General features: G+C 46.3%; 1 protein-coding gene across 1 annotated transcript in view; it reads right to left on the bottom strand.

Annotated features, from left to right (window-relative positions):
- Positions 1-16927, bottom strand: part of SRP19 (signal recognition particle 19) — a 74257-nt gene that overhangs the window by 939 nt on the left and 56391 nt on the right. Inside the window, exons 3-4 of the mRNA XM_085632612.1 lie at positions 795-866; positions 591-702 (exon numbers count right to left, since the gene is read on the bottom strand). Of these exons, the coding sequence (XP_085488738.1) occupies positions 591-702; positions 795-866 (184 nt within the window). The remainder of the gene's footprint in view (positions 1-590; positions 703-794; positions 867-16927) is intronic.

Raw genomic sequence — 16927 nt, 5'->3', positions numbered from 1 at the left:
TTTTAGGTGGACGTGCAAATGAGGCCAAATGCAATCACTCACAGTACAGCATTACCAAAAGTTAGATTGGGATGCTGTAGTGGGCAAAAACTAAATGTGAATGGCAGACCACTGGCTGACACAAATATTCTTTGTATGCATATGTATGCATTTTCTAATTCATTCATTTTTTTTATTAGAGCCTTGGGAGACCGCTACAATGGCCTCCAGGCCACGCCTAAAATGAACCCCAACATGCATGTAAAAAAAAATTTTAATCAAAAGATTATCAATCCCTTCATCTAATCCGGAGACATTGGTTAATGAATTCACAATAAATATCCAAGACTAATCTCCAAGTGTGTTAAGGCATGCCCATATACATTAAATACCTTGAAATCTATAAATGAATGACATGCAGAGCCATAAAAGTAATTCTGAATTTAGTGTATAAAAGTATGCAAACAAGAGGACTAGTTATGCAAATAAGTAACTTGACATCTTCCATTACTGGAAAATAACTCATGTGGGGGTATGTTTGAGCCTCATCCAAACTCTGTGGCCCCATGTCCTCAACCCACTGCTAAAAAAGGTAAAATTTTCAAACTTACGTGATGGAAATTGCTCCAAACAAAGACTGCCGTCTTCGGTTTTTAACTGCACACGCACTCTACCTCTGAACTGTGCATCCCGGTTCCACTCTCTGGGATACATCTTGTTATTCTAGGATTCCAGAGCAAACAATTTTTAAATATTTGATTCATTGATCATTTAGGATACAAGTGAGTTAAGTAAGGCAAAATAGTCCAAGTTACCTCTGCAATTGCGTTTAACCCAGCAGTGCTGCACACTTCTTGGATTTCACTACATGTGGGATTTGTAGCAGCCTGAAGTTCAATAAAAATAACTTTAAATCAGTGCAATTCTCAATTAAAGCGAAAGTCTTGATATGGATTAGCAAGACAACATATAGGCAAGCATTAATCTGCCGCAAATATGTACCCTTTTGCTCAGTTAATACCAGAAACGCAAACAATCAAAAAGAATGGAATTGTTGAGACATGGATATATCTTTATAGAGGTTTCTGGACTTCCTTACAAATACTTTAGTTCTAAGTGCATTTCTCCTAAAAGAAATAACTAAACCAGCATTTGCAATGCAATAGGACTCGCATTTGCAAGAGTTCAAGCTATAGGGATTGTAAAAGACAATGCCTTTTATTTGCCTGTTATTCTAATTAACACATAAATAAAAGGCATGGTCATTTACAATGCCAATAGCTCAAAATCTTGCAAATGCAAGACCTATGGAAAGAAGCTGCTGCCATTGTCCTGGGCTGCTTGGAAAGTGAAAGCGTGCATGGTGCCATGAAAGTTGCAGAAAAGCATGTAGTGCCTGCAGTAGGAGAAACTCATTAAAGAAAATAGGGTTTACAGACTAAAAACAAACGTACCATGTAACAACTGAAGTAAATGGGCCAGTCCTCATGGGAGGTTACAAACGAAGACAAGGCAGTACTAAGGAGGGACTAGTTCAATATGTGGGCACTGCAGGGAGGATCCTGGTGTGGCAGGACAAAATGTGATAGTAGGTTGAGAGGTACAAGACAGTAGTGTTTAAGAAAAAAAAAGAGACTAAAGGGAACATTTTAAAAATTATTAGAGCTTGTAGAGCTCCTGCTGTAAAGGGGGAGATGAAGGCTAAAGGACTGATCACTTCTCTCATGATTACATTGCCAAGTAGCACATAACAGTGGGGCTTGTGGCCAAAGTGGACTGGGCCTTGAGCCATATGCCAAATGGCAAGAGCTTAGGACCTAATGGATTCCCTTTGGATTTTCAGAAGAGACACAGGTTGCACTTATGCTAGTTATATCGGAGTAGTGGCCAATAAAAGGTTCTTACCAGAGACCTTAGGCAATCTACCCAAGTTCACCTCCAAAAGAGGCAAGTCTGCAGAAAACAACCATACAGGCAGAAAAACAGATCATAGAGTATTGGCCAAATAGTTTACTGGAGTAATTTCGCATTCTAGATCATTGGACACACTAGGAGGGACTTCAAAAGAAAATGCAAAATATTGTAGGACCAATGTATGTAATTGAGAGCCCTAGGTCCACACACTCATTAAAAGCAGAGATGGTATTTAATTTCAGAGAGTGGATGGTACTGCATTAGTTCTGGAAAAGAGTGAAGCGGGAACAGAATTTCATGAGGCATCTGCGTGCCTTGTACAGGAATGGAAACAAACTTACTTTCCCGATCCTTTACACTTGCAAGAGGATTCCAGACATGCTAATATATCTTTCCAGACATCTTAACTGCACCGTTACAAAACCTTGTTTGAAGGATTAGGATCAAAAGTAAACAAGCATTGGCATAGCCAATAGATCTCGCCTTTGGGACCTTATAAGTGTTTAGCCATGAAACAGTTAATGTTGTTGCAGTAAGGATATTGTGCTGCATAACTGAATACTTATAAGGTCCCAAAGGCGAGACCTATTGGCTATGCCAATGCTTGTTACATGCTTTGCATGCACACATGCAATGTGTCCCATTAAAAGTAGTCTCACTGGCTTTGCCAGAGTTCGGGCAAAACTATCAAAAATGATTGCTTTCCAAATATAATGTATATGGATGATAAATAATTGGATATGACAAACAGAATGGTGAATATTTAGATGAATTACACAAAAGCCAGTAGGAGTTAAGGCACAGGTCTGCACCTGGAAAGAGAGTAGGGTTCGGGTGTAGGCTTATTTAAATAATGGTAGGACTGCTAACAATTTAAAACAAATGATAGATTTTTATGAGGAGATATTGGTTAAAATAAGGGTGAAGCAGTCACAGACTAAAAGGAAGGGCAGAGGTTTGATGGTTTAGAGCCTGGAAGGGTCAACAGGAGCAGAAGCAATGCTGAGGGCTTGAGAATGGGAATGAACACCAGGCAGCTGTATGTGAGAAGATGGTGGGGCTGGCAGCCTGCAGTGGACAGGGGAGTAGTGTCTGAGTGTCAAAGGGGGGGTGAGGGGAATACTAAGAGGTTTCCTTTGGAGAGTGATTTAAGAGAATAATCAGGAAACACAGTCAACAGCAGTGAGGCAAGTCTGTGTCAGGGTGATGTGTTTTGGGGGGGATGAAAGTAAAAAGCTGATGTTTACGGGACAGCTGTGGAGTGTGGGAAGGAGAGACGCGATGCTCTCTTGGAAGGAAGTTGATGTAGCAGTGTCAATGACACTTAAGGGCACTGGAAGCTTATTACAGATTTGAAAGTGGCTGAGGCTTCAGGACTTTTGCCATCTGCAGAGAGGAGTGTGAACTTGTGTCTTTAAGCAAGACATGGGGACGGTCATCCATGGCTGGAGAGGAAGTGGATTGCTAGAGGGAAAGTTGTGAGGGAGTCGTGAGACACACACGCAGAGAGAGTGTTCTGATAAATGTTATTATATCAGGAGGGGTTCTGAAGGGGAAATGCAGGGATGGAATCTGGTGTTTTCATTTAGGCACCAGAGGGATAGAGAGCTATGGGAGGAGCATTATTGGATATGTGGATTAGTATGTGCTCAAGATATTATATTCATGGAGGAATTCCCAAATAGTTCCCACATCTCTGGTTCAGCTGCTCAGCTTGCTGTGCTTTTAAGGCAAGGAGTCCAGGCGTGCTGACGTGTTCCATAGTCTTCATACACCTAGAGTTCCAGGGAACAGTTTGCACTTCCACAGTCTTCTATGCCTTGGTCTCTTAAATTGACCCACATTGGGCTGCGGGAGAAGGCAGTGATACCTGAACCAATAACTATACAGGCAGTGAAACCTTCCAAAGTCAAAGGGTCACCTTCATCATCTCTCACATGGCCTACATACATGTTCATGATACCTGCACAGATACTTTGCTTCACCCAATAGCTGCTAAATATATCAGACATATGCACATTGCTTAAGGTTAATAGGGAAGGAGCGAAAAGTCAGTATGATATGGAAGGTTGCAGGACAGAGTAAGATGGAGGAAGCAAATACTGAGTAACACAGAAGGGGAGCTTAGTAATTATAAAAGAAGAAATAAAAAAGTGAGTGTACGAACAAGACAGAGCGGATAACAAGACACCTGGACTGAGATGGATGGAGGGCGCAAAAGGGTGAGGAAAGTGGAATGAATAAGTGAAGGAGGAAGAGAAGGCTGACCGTATGATGGATGAGAAGTAAGTGTGTGTATGAAGGAGTGAGGTGAGAAGGAGAAAAAGGGAGAGGAGAGGAAAGGAATGAAGATTGACTGCTTGAGAGTGAAGGAAAGAAGGCCATTCGTGAAAGGGGCGAAGAGAGGGTCGAGTGTCTGATGGAAGACATCAGAACTGGTTCATCTGAAGGAGAGGTGGGTGTGAAAAGGAAGATGTGAGTACAGATTGTAAGAGGGAATGAGTGATGGCTGAGTGAGATGGACTCGGAAAGATGGTGTGGCTGCGTGGGAGAGACAATTGCTCATATGGCATGGTATCACAAAGAGGAGTGCGGTGGAAGCAATGATGACCGAGAGTGAGAGGGAGAGACAGGGCAGAGTTGGAAGTACAAAGAACGAGAAAGGACGGCGGTCTGGAAGAAAAGAGATAAGAGTGGCAGACTCAGGTGAGAATGCATGACAAGGAGGGGGAATTGAGTGAGTGCAAGAGAGAAGGCTATAGAACGTGTGTGCTTGTCACAGTAAAAGAAAAACACACTGCAATCGTGTGTTTGCTGGCCCGGGAGTGGTGCGTGCGTGGTCTGTTCTTTTTGGGAGCACATACTCGTGCTTGTGGCACGCCCCTGCATGCTCCCGCAAGGTTGATGCCGCCACAAGCACGAGCATGTGCTTCGAAAAAGAGCAGAGCGACGGCTAGAGGTCCTCTGCAGCGCATCCGCGCTGCGTAGGCGAGACCTAAAAAGAGCTGTCCAGAGAACCATACTGTGGGCAGGGGGAGGTATGGTGTCTGCTAGTGGCCATAACTGATGAATTTCTTTGGTTTTGCGTTGATGAGCCAGAATCATAACCGGCTTTTATCCCAGTTTCTATAGCGTATATTTGTATGTGATAGATTTATACTGTTTTATTTAGCAGTAATATGTACATGCCATGTCTAGGCTGCTTTGGGAAGCAAGAATTGTCATTTTTAGTACTGTTTGGGGTTTCATACGCGTGCGATTGTCACATTTCATTACCACGAGCAGCCTGGAAAGCAAGAACTGTTTTTTTTTTTTAATGACATTGTAGGAGCAGGCGAGGTTGTAGGCAGCAGCTAGAGAGGAGAAACCCGTGCTGAGAGGAGACTTCGAAGGATGCGTTCATGATGCACCTTTGGACCACTTAGAGTGACGACAAAATGAGGCCTGGGTGCTTCCAGACTGCTGAGATGTGCAGGAGTAGGGTGGATCTCCACAGCTGCATACAACTGGCTTCTGTTAAGTTTATAATGTTATGAATGTCTTTAATTTGATAGTATTTGCCTTTGCTAATGCTATTATGATCGTTGCAATGGTTGCCATTTTTAATAGAATTGTTTATGCCGCACTAAAGATTTTTAAGTGTGCCATTGTTGCGTTCGGACTTCTCCGAATCAGTTCAGTTGTTGGGAGACATCTAAATTAACCCCGCTTAGGTCTGTCTCAGGTCTGAAACTGCCTCCGGATTGGGCCGTCCCCATGAGGGAGCTAACAGTTGGGCTGCAGAAACCTGGTCTTTTTTTCCATCTCTGCTGCCCATGGGCTATCTACACGAAATCAACCAAGGCAACCACAATGTTTGGCATGCTTCAGCAGAAAGACTGCCTGAAAGAAAAGTGGAAGGAAAGGATGACAGTAAAAAAAAAAAAAACCAGAGGGAATACTAAATGAAATAAGTAAATATGAATAAGGGAACCAGAGAAAGAAATGATGTAAACACGTGATTATGAAAGGACGACAAGATATATGTGTTGGGCATCCTGAAATCCTGTATAGATACTGCGGGGTCCAAGCCAAGTGTCATGTCCGGGTTTCACAAACCCTTAACAAGCATTGGCCGTGAAAGTGATCGCGATCAAAGAGATGGCGGCTGCGCGTGTGCACGCTCGCGTGAACGCAATCGCTAGGCAACCAAAAGCATGTGGCAGCACTTTGTAAACCCACACACAGTCTCGCCAGACCAGCGCATGTGCTGGGTCATGCAAGACCTAACAATTTTCTCCGCATTGTATTAGCTGGCATAAATCAGAGATTCACCATTGGGGGAGTCAGGGGTAAAGAGTTCTGTCCATGGACAGTCCATTTATGTAGTAAAAATCTAGGTGGTGCAAGAATGCTCCAGATTTGTGAATTTGAATAAGCTGCTGCTGCGTGCCAGATTTGCTAAAGGCAGCAATCATTGCGGCTGCCCGGCGCGATTTCCCAGTTAGAACTGGAGGTTTATCTTTATCCTTTGTCACAGCATAAATGTGTTACTCCCTTCCTATTACTCCATTAAGAACTGCTAAGCATCTTGCAAAGATTTGAAAGTCTGGATTTATTTCTCTGCTAATCACCTAGAACAACTGTCCAACCCCAGGCACCCACCCCCGCAATTCGTATGCTTAACGTGCAGGTATGCTTTTGAGTTCACTGTCCATAACACAAGACAGTCACATTATTTATGTGGCTTTGCATTAAATTAAAGGGTATTTAAGGTGCTCTGGTGCCATACAGTTGTAATAAGTAAATAGGTTTGTGTATAAACATCTCTGCATTCCTACAGCTATCAATAATGTAGCCCATGGTTACTGCTTTTTCTCTTGGACTACCCATAAAAGTTGGCAACCACTGGTAGAAGCAAACGGGTCTTTCCTCTAAAACGTGGGTGCAGAGCTGCCAATCTCTAAATTATTGATTAAAAAAATGAAAACATTTTAAAATATTGAATAAATGGCAGGCATATCTAACAGTATCTCAGAGCTGTACATTGACAACTGTTTAGCAGCATAAGATGAGAGAACTGAAAAGCACAAGCACTCTCATGGAGTGCTGAATAAAAAAGGAAATAGTACCCTAATGAGAGCAGTGAGAGGATACAAGTCAGCAAATCAAATGGATCTTAAAATGGAAGAAAATGCCGTCAAATATGAAGCAAGAAAATAAGAATGAATAAGCCAATGAATGGTAAGCAAAGGATGGGATGTAAGCCATCATTTAATTCACAGTAGGTCTTTTGCAACCAGGCAATGTGCTGTCTGGATAGCTTCACCCAATAACTTGGCAACAATGAGCTTATGTAGCTATCTGAACAGCTTCAGAAGCTGTAACAATGTGTGACTTCAGCATGGCTGCTCTGTAGACATTAACTATTTAAACAAAAATTCAAGAAAAAGAAAAAGAAAAAAAAAAAAAAAAAAAAACACATGCTAATTATGCAATACCTAAAACTCATGTCACACATTACACTAGTACAAAGAGCAGACTGCTTAGCTTCAAAGTGTGCACTTCAAACCATTGTTAGTAATGTCCACTATGTTGAAGAGCTACAAGACCAACCTTTTCAAATTTGTTTCCACTCATGGGACTCTTGAGAAACTACATTTTAATAAAGAAGTTGACCCTGTGATGTTACATGCCGTAAAATGGCACACAATACCACTTTTGAGGGTATACTAAACTTGGTTTATGGTGACTTAGCGTCAATGCCTGTAGTCAGGGCCAGACTTGTTCCAAAAGCACCCTGGGAAAAACCAAATTTGGCGCCTCTTTTAAACCTCCTTCAATGTTCTCCCTCTCTCACCGTTACACATCTACCTTTCCTAGGCACTGTATACAAAAACCTTTACTATGAAAAAGTAACAATGCTGCTTTTGGGCTATGCTTTGTTGGGGCGGGTGGGAGGGGGTCTGTATGTTGTGTCTGTTAGTGCCCTTCCATTTCTGGTGCTTTCCAGCAGTTTTAAGATCTTCTCGTTGCCCAAATGAGTGTAATTACTGATGCATTTCCTTAGTCTTCAGTGCTTGATTTTTGCTCCCGAGAAAGTGGCACTTAGTCATTGAACATCACTCAGAATTAAACTGAAAAGGTCATAAGCAATCTGAAACCACGGCAGCTATGAAAAGCCTGCTCCGCTGCCTGATGCCGTTTTACCCCATTATGTCAAAGTAGCTCCAGGAAACCCTCCTGAGGGTATCTATGTGCTTTATGAATATCATTCATTCATTCATAAGTAACATTTTTATTTCTGCTATTCTAGCTGTAACCATTACCTTTATCAGAAGATCCCTAGCAGTGTATGCTGTGGAGTGAGCCTGCTGGAAAAACAGGTCAATGTTCAGCGTTATGTGCCCTGCCACCGTCCCTGCTCCCGACCTTGGCTAACCCCTTGCTACTCGGATGGTCTTAGTGGGTGGGGCAGTTTGTGATCACAGATCAGTTAGGTCCCGAGTGATCACCTTAGCAGTGAGAGCAGCCTTGGAACACAAATCCTCCTACGCCCCCCCCCCCCCCCCCCCCCCAACCTGAATCAATAACCCAGGATAATGGAGGTGAGAGGCTGGAGAAGGGGCGGATGGTAAAAAGTGATGAGACAAACGAAAAGAGTGGGGAGATTTATAGAAAGAAATTAACGCTGCAGCCTTCAATATTAAAAACGTAGGCAGGTCATTTAATTGAGTGCTCACCTAAACCTAGGCGGCCTGGGCCAAGCTCGCCCATGAACAAGGCTTGCCCTGCCTGCAGTTTCACGCGTTTGAGACCAACTCACGATGCTCATTTAGTTGGATTGGCTGAAACAGGAAACTGCGTGGAAGTTATTACAGACCCCTCAGAAAGAACCACGAGAGGGACACACGGGGACGACGGCAGCATCCTCTCCCTGTGGGCATGTCTGCAGGGGATGGCTCAACACAGGCATCCACTCACTCCTTACCTGACAGAGGAGCTGTGAACGGTCCCTCCTGCCCAGGACAGCCCTTCCCCAGCACCACCCACGCTGCTTCTGCTACCGGCAGTGCGGAGCTGGCAGCCTGGGAGCCCTGCCGCCGGCAGGGTCCGGCGTCCACCCGTCAGAGCAGGAGGACCACGCATAACCACCACATACTACCGACACCTCGTGAGGGGTACAAGTAAGAGGAAAGAAGGGCCGTACAGGGATCAGAGGGGCAGCTGGTTGACAAAAGCCGGTGAACTTCACAGCAAAGGGCTAGCAGGCAGAGGTACCACTCCGTTGAAAGCATGTGCACAAGACCACGCCCCTCTCCCTCTGTGGGGAGCGTGCACATCTCCTGTCCCCCTCCGGTAAAGAAATCGACAACAATCGATCTCGCCAAGGCGAGCAGCGCATGCGCTGAGTCGCTAGGCGAGACCTAAAAACCGCAAGCCATCATTAATTCCCCACCACTTTGTCCATATGTCCTTTTGCGCGTCAGATTTTTACTCCCAACTTACTTCTGATTTTCAAGGTCTAAACAAACTCTTAAATGGACGACAAAGGTCGCTCTACACCCTACGCTCATATTCTAGGATTCAATGATGCTGGTTCAAGGAACTACACTTCAAAAAGCAGTCACTTAGCCTAAAATTAACAGAAGTGTGCTTGTAGATTTCCGAAGGGGAGTCAGAAGGCACCAGAGCTGCAATTGTCCAATTGGAATAGTCCCGTTGCCCACTTGAGAATGTTGGGCTTCCTATGGTCTGGGTGCAATAGTATTTTGATACCTTTCACTGGATATATATTAGTTGAAATTTGATGAAACTGAATACTCAAAAAGAAAAAAAAAAAAACATACCAGTACGAAAGGTACAGGTTGTCGACACGGTGCAGCAGATTATACAAGTCAGTAATGAATATTGAAAAAAGTGTTGGTAGAGGAGAGAATGTAAAAAAAAATTCTCATAAGATGAGAGGTAAGGTGGTGCAGACATAATGGAGGAGATAGTGCAGAAGCGAAAAGCATACATTGGAATAACGAGTTACTGTTCAGCTGGAATCGTTGGGACTCTAGGGACAATAAGTAATCCCTGAGGGGCTTCCAAACATCTTTAGGCCTTGAGGTGTGGTTGTAACTGAAAAGGCCTTACTACTTTAGCCAAAATGTGACATACGTTTGAGCCAGGCCTTCTTCGTGGGGACCCGCCAATTGCCCCAATACAAAGCCAGTTCACGGTTTGCAAGGAGTGGAACAGACAGATCTGCGGGTAAATTTGGGGAGGTCATGAGTATACCCCAGAAGTGCCACAATTTGATTGGGTGCGATTGTGACGTCAGTCATAGTGGAGAAGAGGGAAAAGAAAGGACCAGTAACAACCTACATGGGGGCATATCCAGGTTATAGGCACAAATTAGCCCAAGACCACAGGGGTCAAGGTTGCCACTCCCCAGATCCTTGTAGCATAGAGGCACCTCCTGTCTACCGCTCCGGACTAGCACCGGTTGCTCCTCTCACACTGCCTCCCGCTACGGACTTCTCCCCTTAGTATTGTTTCCCGGGTGATAATCCTGTTTTTCTGATTGTATTTTTCGGCATCACTCTTGCCCATTTTTTTCTAGTATTTGGTTTCTCTCCTAGTGTTTTAGTATGGTTTGCCCCATGTTGCTGGGCTCTGCCCAGACTTGCCGCCCCGCCCATCAGCTTGCGCAGGTTCTTCGCACCACTCTCCTGCCCTTACCTCCTCCCCGGGACTACTTAATGGAGGCTGTTCGCGGGCGCTCCACTGACACCAAATGCAAGCCAGTCTGTGCCTCAACCTCGCCCAGCGCCAGGACCCCTGGTCCCACAGCCCACCATCGCTACCCAGCTAACAAACGCTGGAACCTCGCACCCAAGCCACGAGACAACTACTGTACTGCCTCTCCCAGCTCCACAAAAGGACCCTTCATCTGCCACCACTGCTGCTTCTCCTGCAATGCCAGAACCAACGCAACTTCAAATCAGACTCCAACAAACCTCCAAAGACCACAGCTCCAATGCGCTCTATGCAACATCAGGTACCTCGGCAAGCACGCCATGGAGATCAGGGACACCTTAACCACACTCTCCCAGCATGATGTTAATCATTGTAACCTGGCTCACCCCCTCATCCACCGCCCCCACCCCCTCCCCCCAAGACACAAGATGATCCATCACGACCGCCCCAACAAGCCAGGCGGAGGCATCGCCATCATCCACAAAGACGCCTCCTACTGCACAGCCCTGGACGACACCACTGATCATGGAACACCTTAACTCCCAGATCAAGCCAAATGCCATAACCACCATTAGAGGAACCCTCGCCTACAGACCACAAGCCCCCACCCCAGCTACTGCAATGCCATCCCGGACTTGATCGCTCTCCAAGCGCTAGACTCCAACAACTACATATTCCTGGGAAACCTCAACTGCCACCTCGAAGACGATGTCAACTCCAACACCTCGTGCTCCTCGAAAACATGAGCATTATCGGCCTCGCTCAGCTGGTCACCACGCACAGCACAGGATACACCCTGGACCCCATCATCTCAACCAACCACCACGCCAATTTCTCCCACACCACTGCACTGTCCTAGACAGACCACAGCATCATTTACTTCACCATCGACAGCCCCCTGGAAGCCCCCATGAGACACCCCTTCTTTCCACATCGCAACTGGGGCAAAGTTGCCAAACCCCTCTGGAAGACTGACCTGAGGGAAACCAGACCACCAGTCGCTGACTCCCTTGAACTCAACATTCAGAATTCCTCCAACAGGATCACCTAAACCACAGACACCATTACCCCCTCCCCCTCATTTAAGAACACTCCCAGGGGAAGTACCACCATGCAAGCCAACTGGTTCAACCCCGGACTTCTGACATTCAAACACCACTGCAAGACAATGGAATGACCCTGGCGATCCAACAAGATCCCCCGCTAACCGCAATTCCTTCAGGGCCACCCTCAACAGCTACTACCAACTGCTCAAGGAAACCAAGAAAGAATCCCTCACCCCCCCTCCTTGAGGCAGGCACCAACCACACCAAGAAACTCTCCAACATTGTCCAAGAGTTCGTCTGTTCCTGCCAATGAGAGCACCATCCACCCTTCCCAAGCCTTCAGCGACACACTGGCAGACTTCTTTCACCGAAAGATCGCTGACATCTACAGGAACTTCGATCATCAACCTACCAACCTCACCCACCCCTGCACCTCTAGCAACACTACCATCCACCAAATGGAATCAACTCTCACTAGAGGACACCATGTCTATCATGGACTCCATCCACTCTGGACTCTGATCTTATCAGATCTTCAACCTAGCAAGCAACGCCATCGGAGCCCCCGTTTCTCCCCCCAGGACTTCTCAACATCTCCATCACCACAGACAATGTATGCGACGCATGAAAGCACACAGAGGTCAAACCCCTCCTACAGAAACCCATAGCCAACCCCAACTAACTCCAACAAAAATATACAACCCATCTCGCTCTTCCCTTCCCCGCCAAAGTCTTGGAGAAGGCCATCAACCTCCAGCTTACCAACTTTATCGAAGAGAGGAACTTGCTCGACCATTCCCAGTCAGGATTCTGACCCCAACCACAGTACTGAGACCGCCCCGATTGCACCCACGGACATACGACTCTTCGACCAAGGCGGCTCTGCCACACTCATCCTCCTCGACCTCTCGGCAGCCTTTGACATGGTCTCCACCACACCCTCATCACCACAACATTGCCCGCACCCATGGACTCAACATAGTCTCCTACACCGGCAACACCCAGCTAGTCCTATCCTTCTCATAAGACCCAGACACCACAAGACAACTTCCAAACCACCATGACCAACATCTCCACCTGGATGAAAACCAACTGCCTAAAAATCAACTCAGGCAAGACAGAGGTCATCATTTTCGGAAAAAAAGTCCTCCTCTTGGGAGGACACCTGGTGTCCCTCCGCACTCGGCCCATCACCCTCCCTGTTCGATCAGGCATGCAACCTTGGCATCATCCTGGACACCCATCTCATCATGAAACAGATAAACGCTGTCTCCTCTGCCTGCTTTCACACCCTTTGCATGCTCTGCAAGATCTTTTGGTGAATCCCCACCTCTACCAGGAAGACAAGAACCCTGGCCCTCATCTGCAGGGGACTACTACAGCAACGCCCTCTATGCTGGAACCCCTAAACAGCTCCTTAACTGCATCCATACCATCCACTATCCTCAACCTTCCCAGAACAGCCAGCATCACCCCTCACTTCAGAGCCCTCCACTGGCTGCCCGTTCAGAAGAGATTCCTCTTCAAGCTCCTCACTCATGCCTACAAAGTCCTCCACAAAACCAGACACCTACATAAATAACCGCCTGACCTACCAACCAGAAAGCTCTGCTCCGCCACCCTCACCTTAGTACACGTCCCACGCACCCGTTGCAGGCGATACGGCGGCCACGCTTTCTCCTACTTCGCCACCAAGTCCTGGAATTACCTCCGCCACCATATGCACACGTCAGACTGAGGGAGCTTAGGAAGCAGCTGAAGACCTGGCATTTCGACCTCCACCTCTCTGGCTGAGGATCGTTCGAACCACACAGCGCCTAGAAAGATTCTACCCCCCCCCCCACCTGAGGGGACCAGCCACGCTATAGAATCCCCAATGATTGATTAACAAAGTTAGCCCATTGGGGCATGGCACTTCGAGCACTGGGTGGAGTGCGTCGGGTCAAGTCGTGCTGTGTCTGTGGAAGCCCTATGAAGGAACTTGAAGTGGAGGAGTTTGTGCTTGTAGTTAACAGACTAGCTTCGTTTTGGAGCAGCAAGAAGACCAAATTTTGTCAGTGAGTGGGTGACCTAAATCATTACTCCAGGCCACCCCGCCGCACTTGGCGATTCAGGTGGCATGGATAGGCATGTGCGATACAGCCTGGAGATAACCCTATCCCGAAAGATAATGAGCGTCAGTGGGAAGAAAGTGGTCAGTGGCAAGAGGATACGTGGGAATGCATGAATGAAGTGTATTATGCAGTCGTCGTAGGATGAAATGGTCCATATATGAAGCACCATGGAAACTGGTGTCGGAGAGTGTAAAACATGACCGTCAGGAAACACATCCGATAGTATCCAGGCCATGACGTTGAAGGGTGCGTTTAACAAGTTTCTCGTTTGTGAGGGGAAGCCAAGGGTTGTCAGCCATTGGTAGATCTGGAGAGTATACTCATCTCAAATCTCTAACAGGAAGAAGCAGCTTTCCCAGAATCTAAAGTCCATACAAAAAACTGTCCGTATCTAGAAAACGAATTGGGGGGGGGGGGGGGTTGATGTCCAGTAGAAGAATATGTCAAAGGAAAACACAGAATAGGGGGACCAGATTATCAAACCAGGATATGTTTGGAGACAAAGGTTATTTTCAGAGTCATGGAGAAAACTGTTACATAGTAGTAGGTACCCTGATGTGCGGTGAGAGCCAGTAAAGGAAAGTGTATGGGGAGTGGCTGTGATCGTCAAATTAATATTCGGGGCTATGAAGGGTCCACTTTTTAGGTCGAGCCTAGGCAGAACGCATGCGCTGTCTGCAAGATCGGTTAGCTCCTCTATCGGCTTTTGGCATGCCCATACATTGCCATTTGTTTGTTGTTGTGCCATTTAGAAATACAGGGTTTTTATTGGTGCATTGGGTCTGATTCTCCCGCCTTTGCGTGCTTGGGTCAAGCCCAGGCGATTTCACTCATTGTTTGCTTGCGTTGGCCATTCCAATACGTCCGCGTTCCTCCTGATCTGCCTTTTTATTTTGTTGGCTATCAACATCGTTTTAGGCTTTCAGATCGTTTCACTGAGCAATTCTCTGATCGGCACCTGTAAAGTGGCAATTTCTATCAGGCAGCTGTTGAACTATGTCAATAGATCTAACCCCAAAAAAAAAAAAAGAAAATGCGAGACCTATTGCATTTCTAATGCTGGTTTAAAGATCTAGATTGACTGTACTCCATGGGCTACATGTGCAAGTGCGGTTATGAACTTTTGTACATAATGTCTGTGCTTCTGGTGGCACATAAAATGTTCCACCATTTCTTGAAGGGGACTTCTGTGGTGGATTTCCGTTCTAGTAGGACTTTTTTTTTCTTCCTAGGAGTAACATAAGGTCGAGTAGTAGTGAGTCATGTGTCAATAGGATGATCTTAGGGTGGTGTGCCCCAAGGCAAAGTGTCGTGGTCGGAAGGGTTGGCGTGAATTGAATTTTAAAAAAGGTCTTGGATGGCGCGTTGTATTTTGGACCATAGTGGTTAGACCAGTTACTGTCGGAAAGAAGTTGGCGGGAATCTTCCGCATCATATGTGGTTGAGGGAGAATATATCTGTTCCAGGTGTTCCGCGAAGGCATTCGCTATATCTTTTGGGTGTGTTAGAACGCTACCATCAGCCATAGTCAAATTCGGGACCCATCTATTCCCATGGTCTAGTCTTTCTAGCCAGGCCAATGTCTTACCAGCCCTTTCCCCAAGCTCATAGTCTATACTGTGTATAGAAGTGCTAGGCCATCATTTGCTCCCTCACCTTTATCTTATATTCGGCCTGCTCGAGCGTGAGGCGGTGTAGTGTATCCTCCAAGGGAGTGGTAGCATTGTCTGCCTCTAGTTGTTGAAGCTCAGTTTCTAAGTGGACTAGCTAGCGTTTTTTATTGCGGACAGACCCAGTTTTCAAGGACAGGGCTTGGCCCTGGAGGACCACCTTGAAAGCCTCCCACAGTATTCGCGCAGACGCAACCAAATCCACGTTTTCATTGAAGTAGTTTGCGTGGCGAGTTCTGCTTCAATGTCAGTAAATTTAAACATCCAGGGACTGATAATAGTCGACCTCGGCTGTCGCTCCCAGTGGGTGAACTCGATTCTAATGGGGGAGTGGTCTGAGACACCCCTCGGCAGTACCCGGGGATTCTGAAAGTTCCCAACAGAGGCCACGTGTGTCAAAAAAATAATCAATGCGGGTGGAACTTTTATGCGCATTCGAGAAATAGGTGTATTGCATGTCGTTGTGATTCAGCGTACGCCAAAGATCTGTCAGACCCCAGGCCGTGGTGAAGTCAGTCATATGTGTATTTGGGCGTACTCCGGGTCTCTGGGGTTGCCGGTCCAGGCTGTCGTCCATAGTCATATTAAAGTCTCCACCGAGGATCAGGGTGCCCATTGGAAGGTCTATTACTATTTTGCCTAGGTCCTTCAGTGCTTTCCTTCCCAGTGCTGGCGGTAGGTACAATGAGATCACATTAATCACTCTCCCTTCCCACTGGGCTTCTAGGACAGCGTATCTACCTCCAGGATCAGCCCAGGTGCTTTTTACGATGAGGGCTAGGTGTTTTTTGACTAAGATCCCTGTACCCCTGGATTCCGTAGTGTGATCAGCATGCACCAGGAGCTTATAGCCCCACCGTGTCAATGCTTTGCTTTTATTACCAACCATATGTGTCTCCTGTAGCAACACTATATCTGGAGCCTGGCGTTTTAGGTATTGCTGGACAATCCCCCTCTTAATTTTATCCCCCATGCTATTCACATTCTAGGTAAGGATGGAGAGCGACTATTCTCGGTTAACCCCCCCCCCATCATCCGACAAAAGGACAGTACAAGTGCGAAATATTGGTAGCAACATGTATAGAACCCTCCAACCGATCAGAACCAGCAAGACCCGACATCTCCCTTTTCCCTTACTAGTATTGCGAAGGAAAAAAGCAACATGGAATAGTATGTAAGCACCACTTTGTAAATCCAACAATTTCTGAAAGAGACTCCAACCACCCCTCTGCTGTGTCCCCTCCCTGCCCGTGAATTTGAACTACCCACACCCCAACTTGGCAGAGTGCCTCTCCCCCTTCCAACAAAAATGAACCTTGTAGGGTCGGTTATCCCCAAATCTCCACTGAGGACTATTGATATTGCCACTGCCATCTTTTTGGCCCATAGTCCACCTAGTGCGTGATGCAAATCTCGCAATACACGTGTGGGGCTGTGTAAATGCAGTGCGTCAAAAATAAGTCAGTCACATGAAAAC

The sequence above is a fragment of the Triturus cristatus genome, chromosome 2_1 (assembly GCF_964204655.1).
Source record: "Triturus cristatus chromosome 2_1, aTriCri1.1, whole genome shotgun sequence".
NCBI classification, from domain to species: Eukaryota; Metazoa; Chordata; class Amphibia; order Caudata; family Salamandridae; genus Triturus; species Triturus cristatus.
The sequence above is the reverse complement of the archived record's forward strand: the minus strand, read 5'-3'. Positions and strand labels throughout refer to the sequence as shown.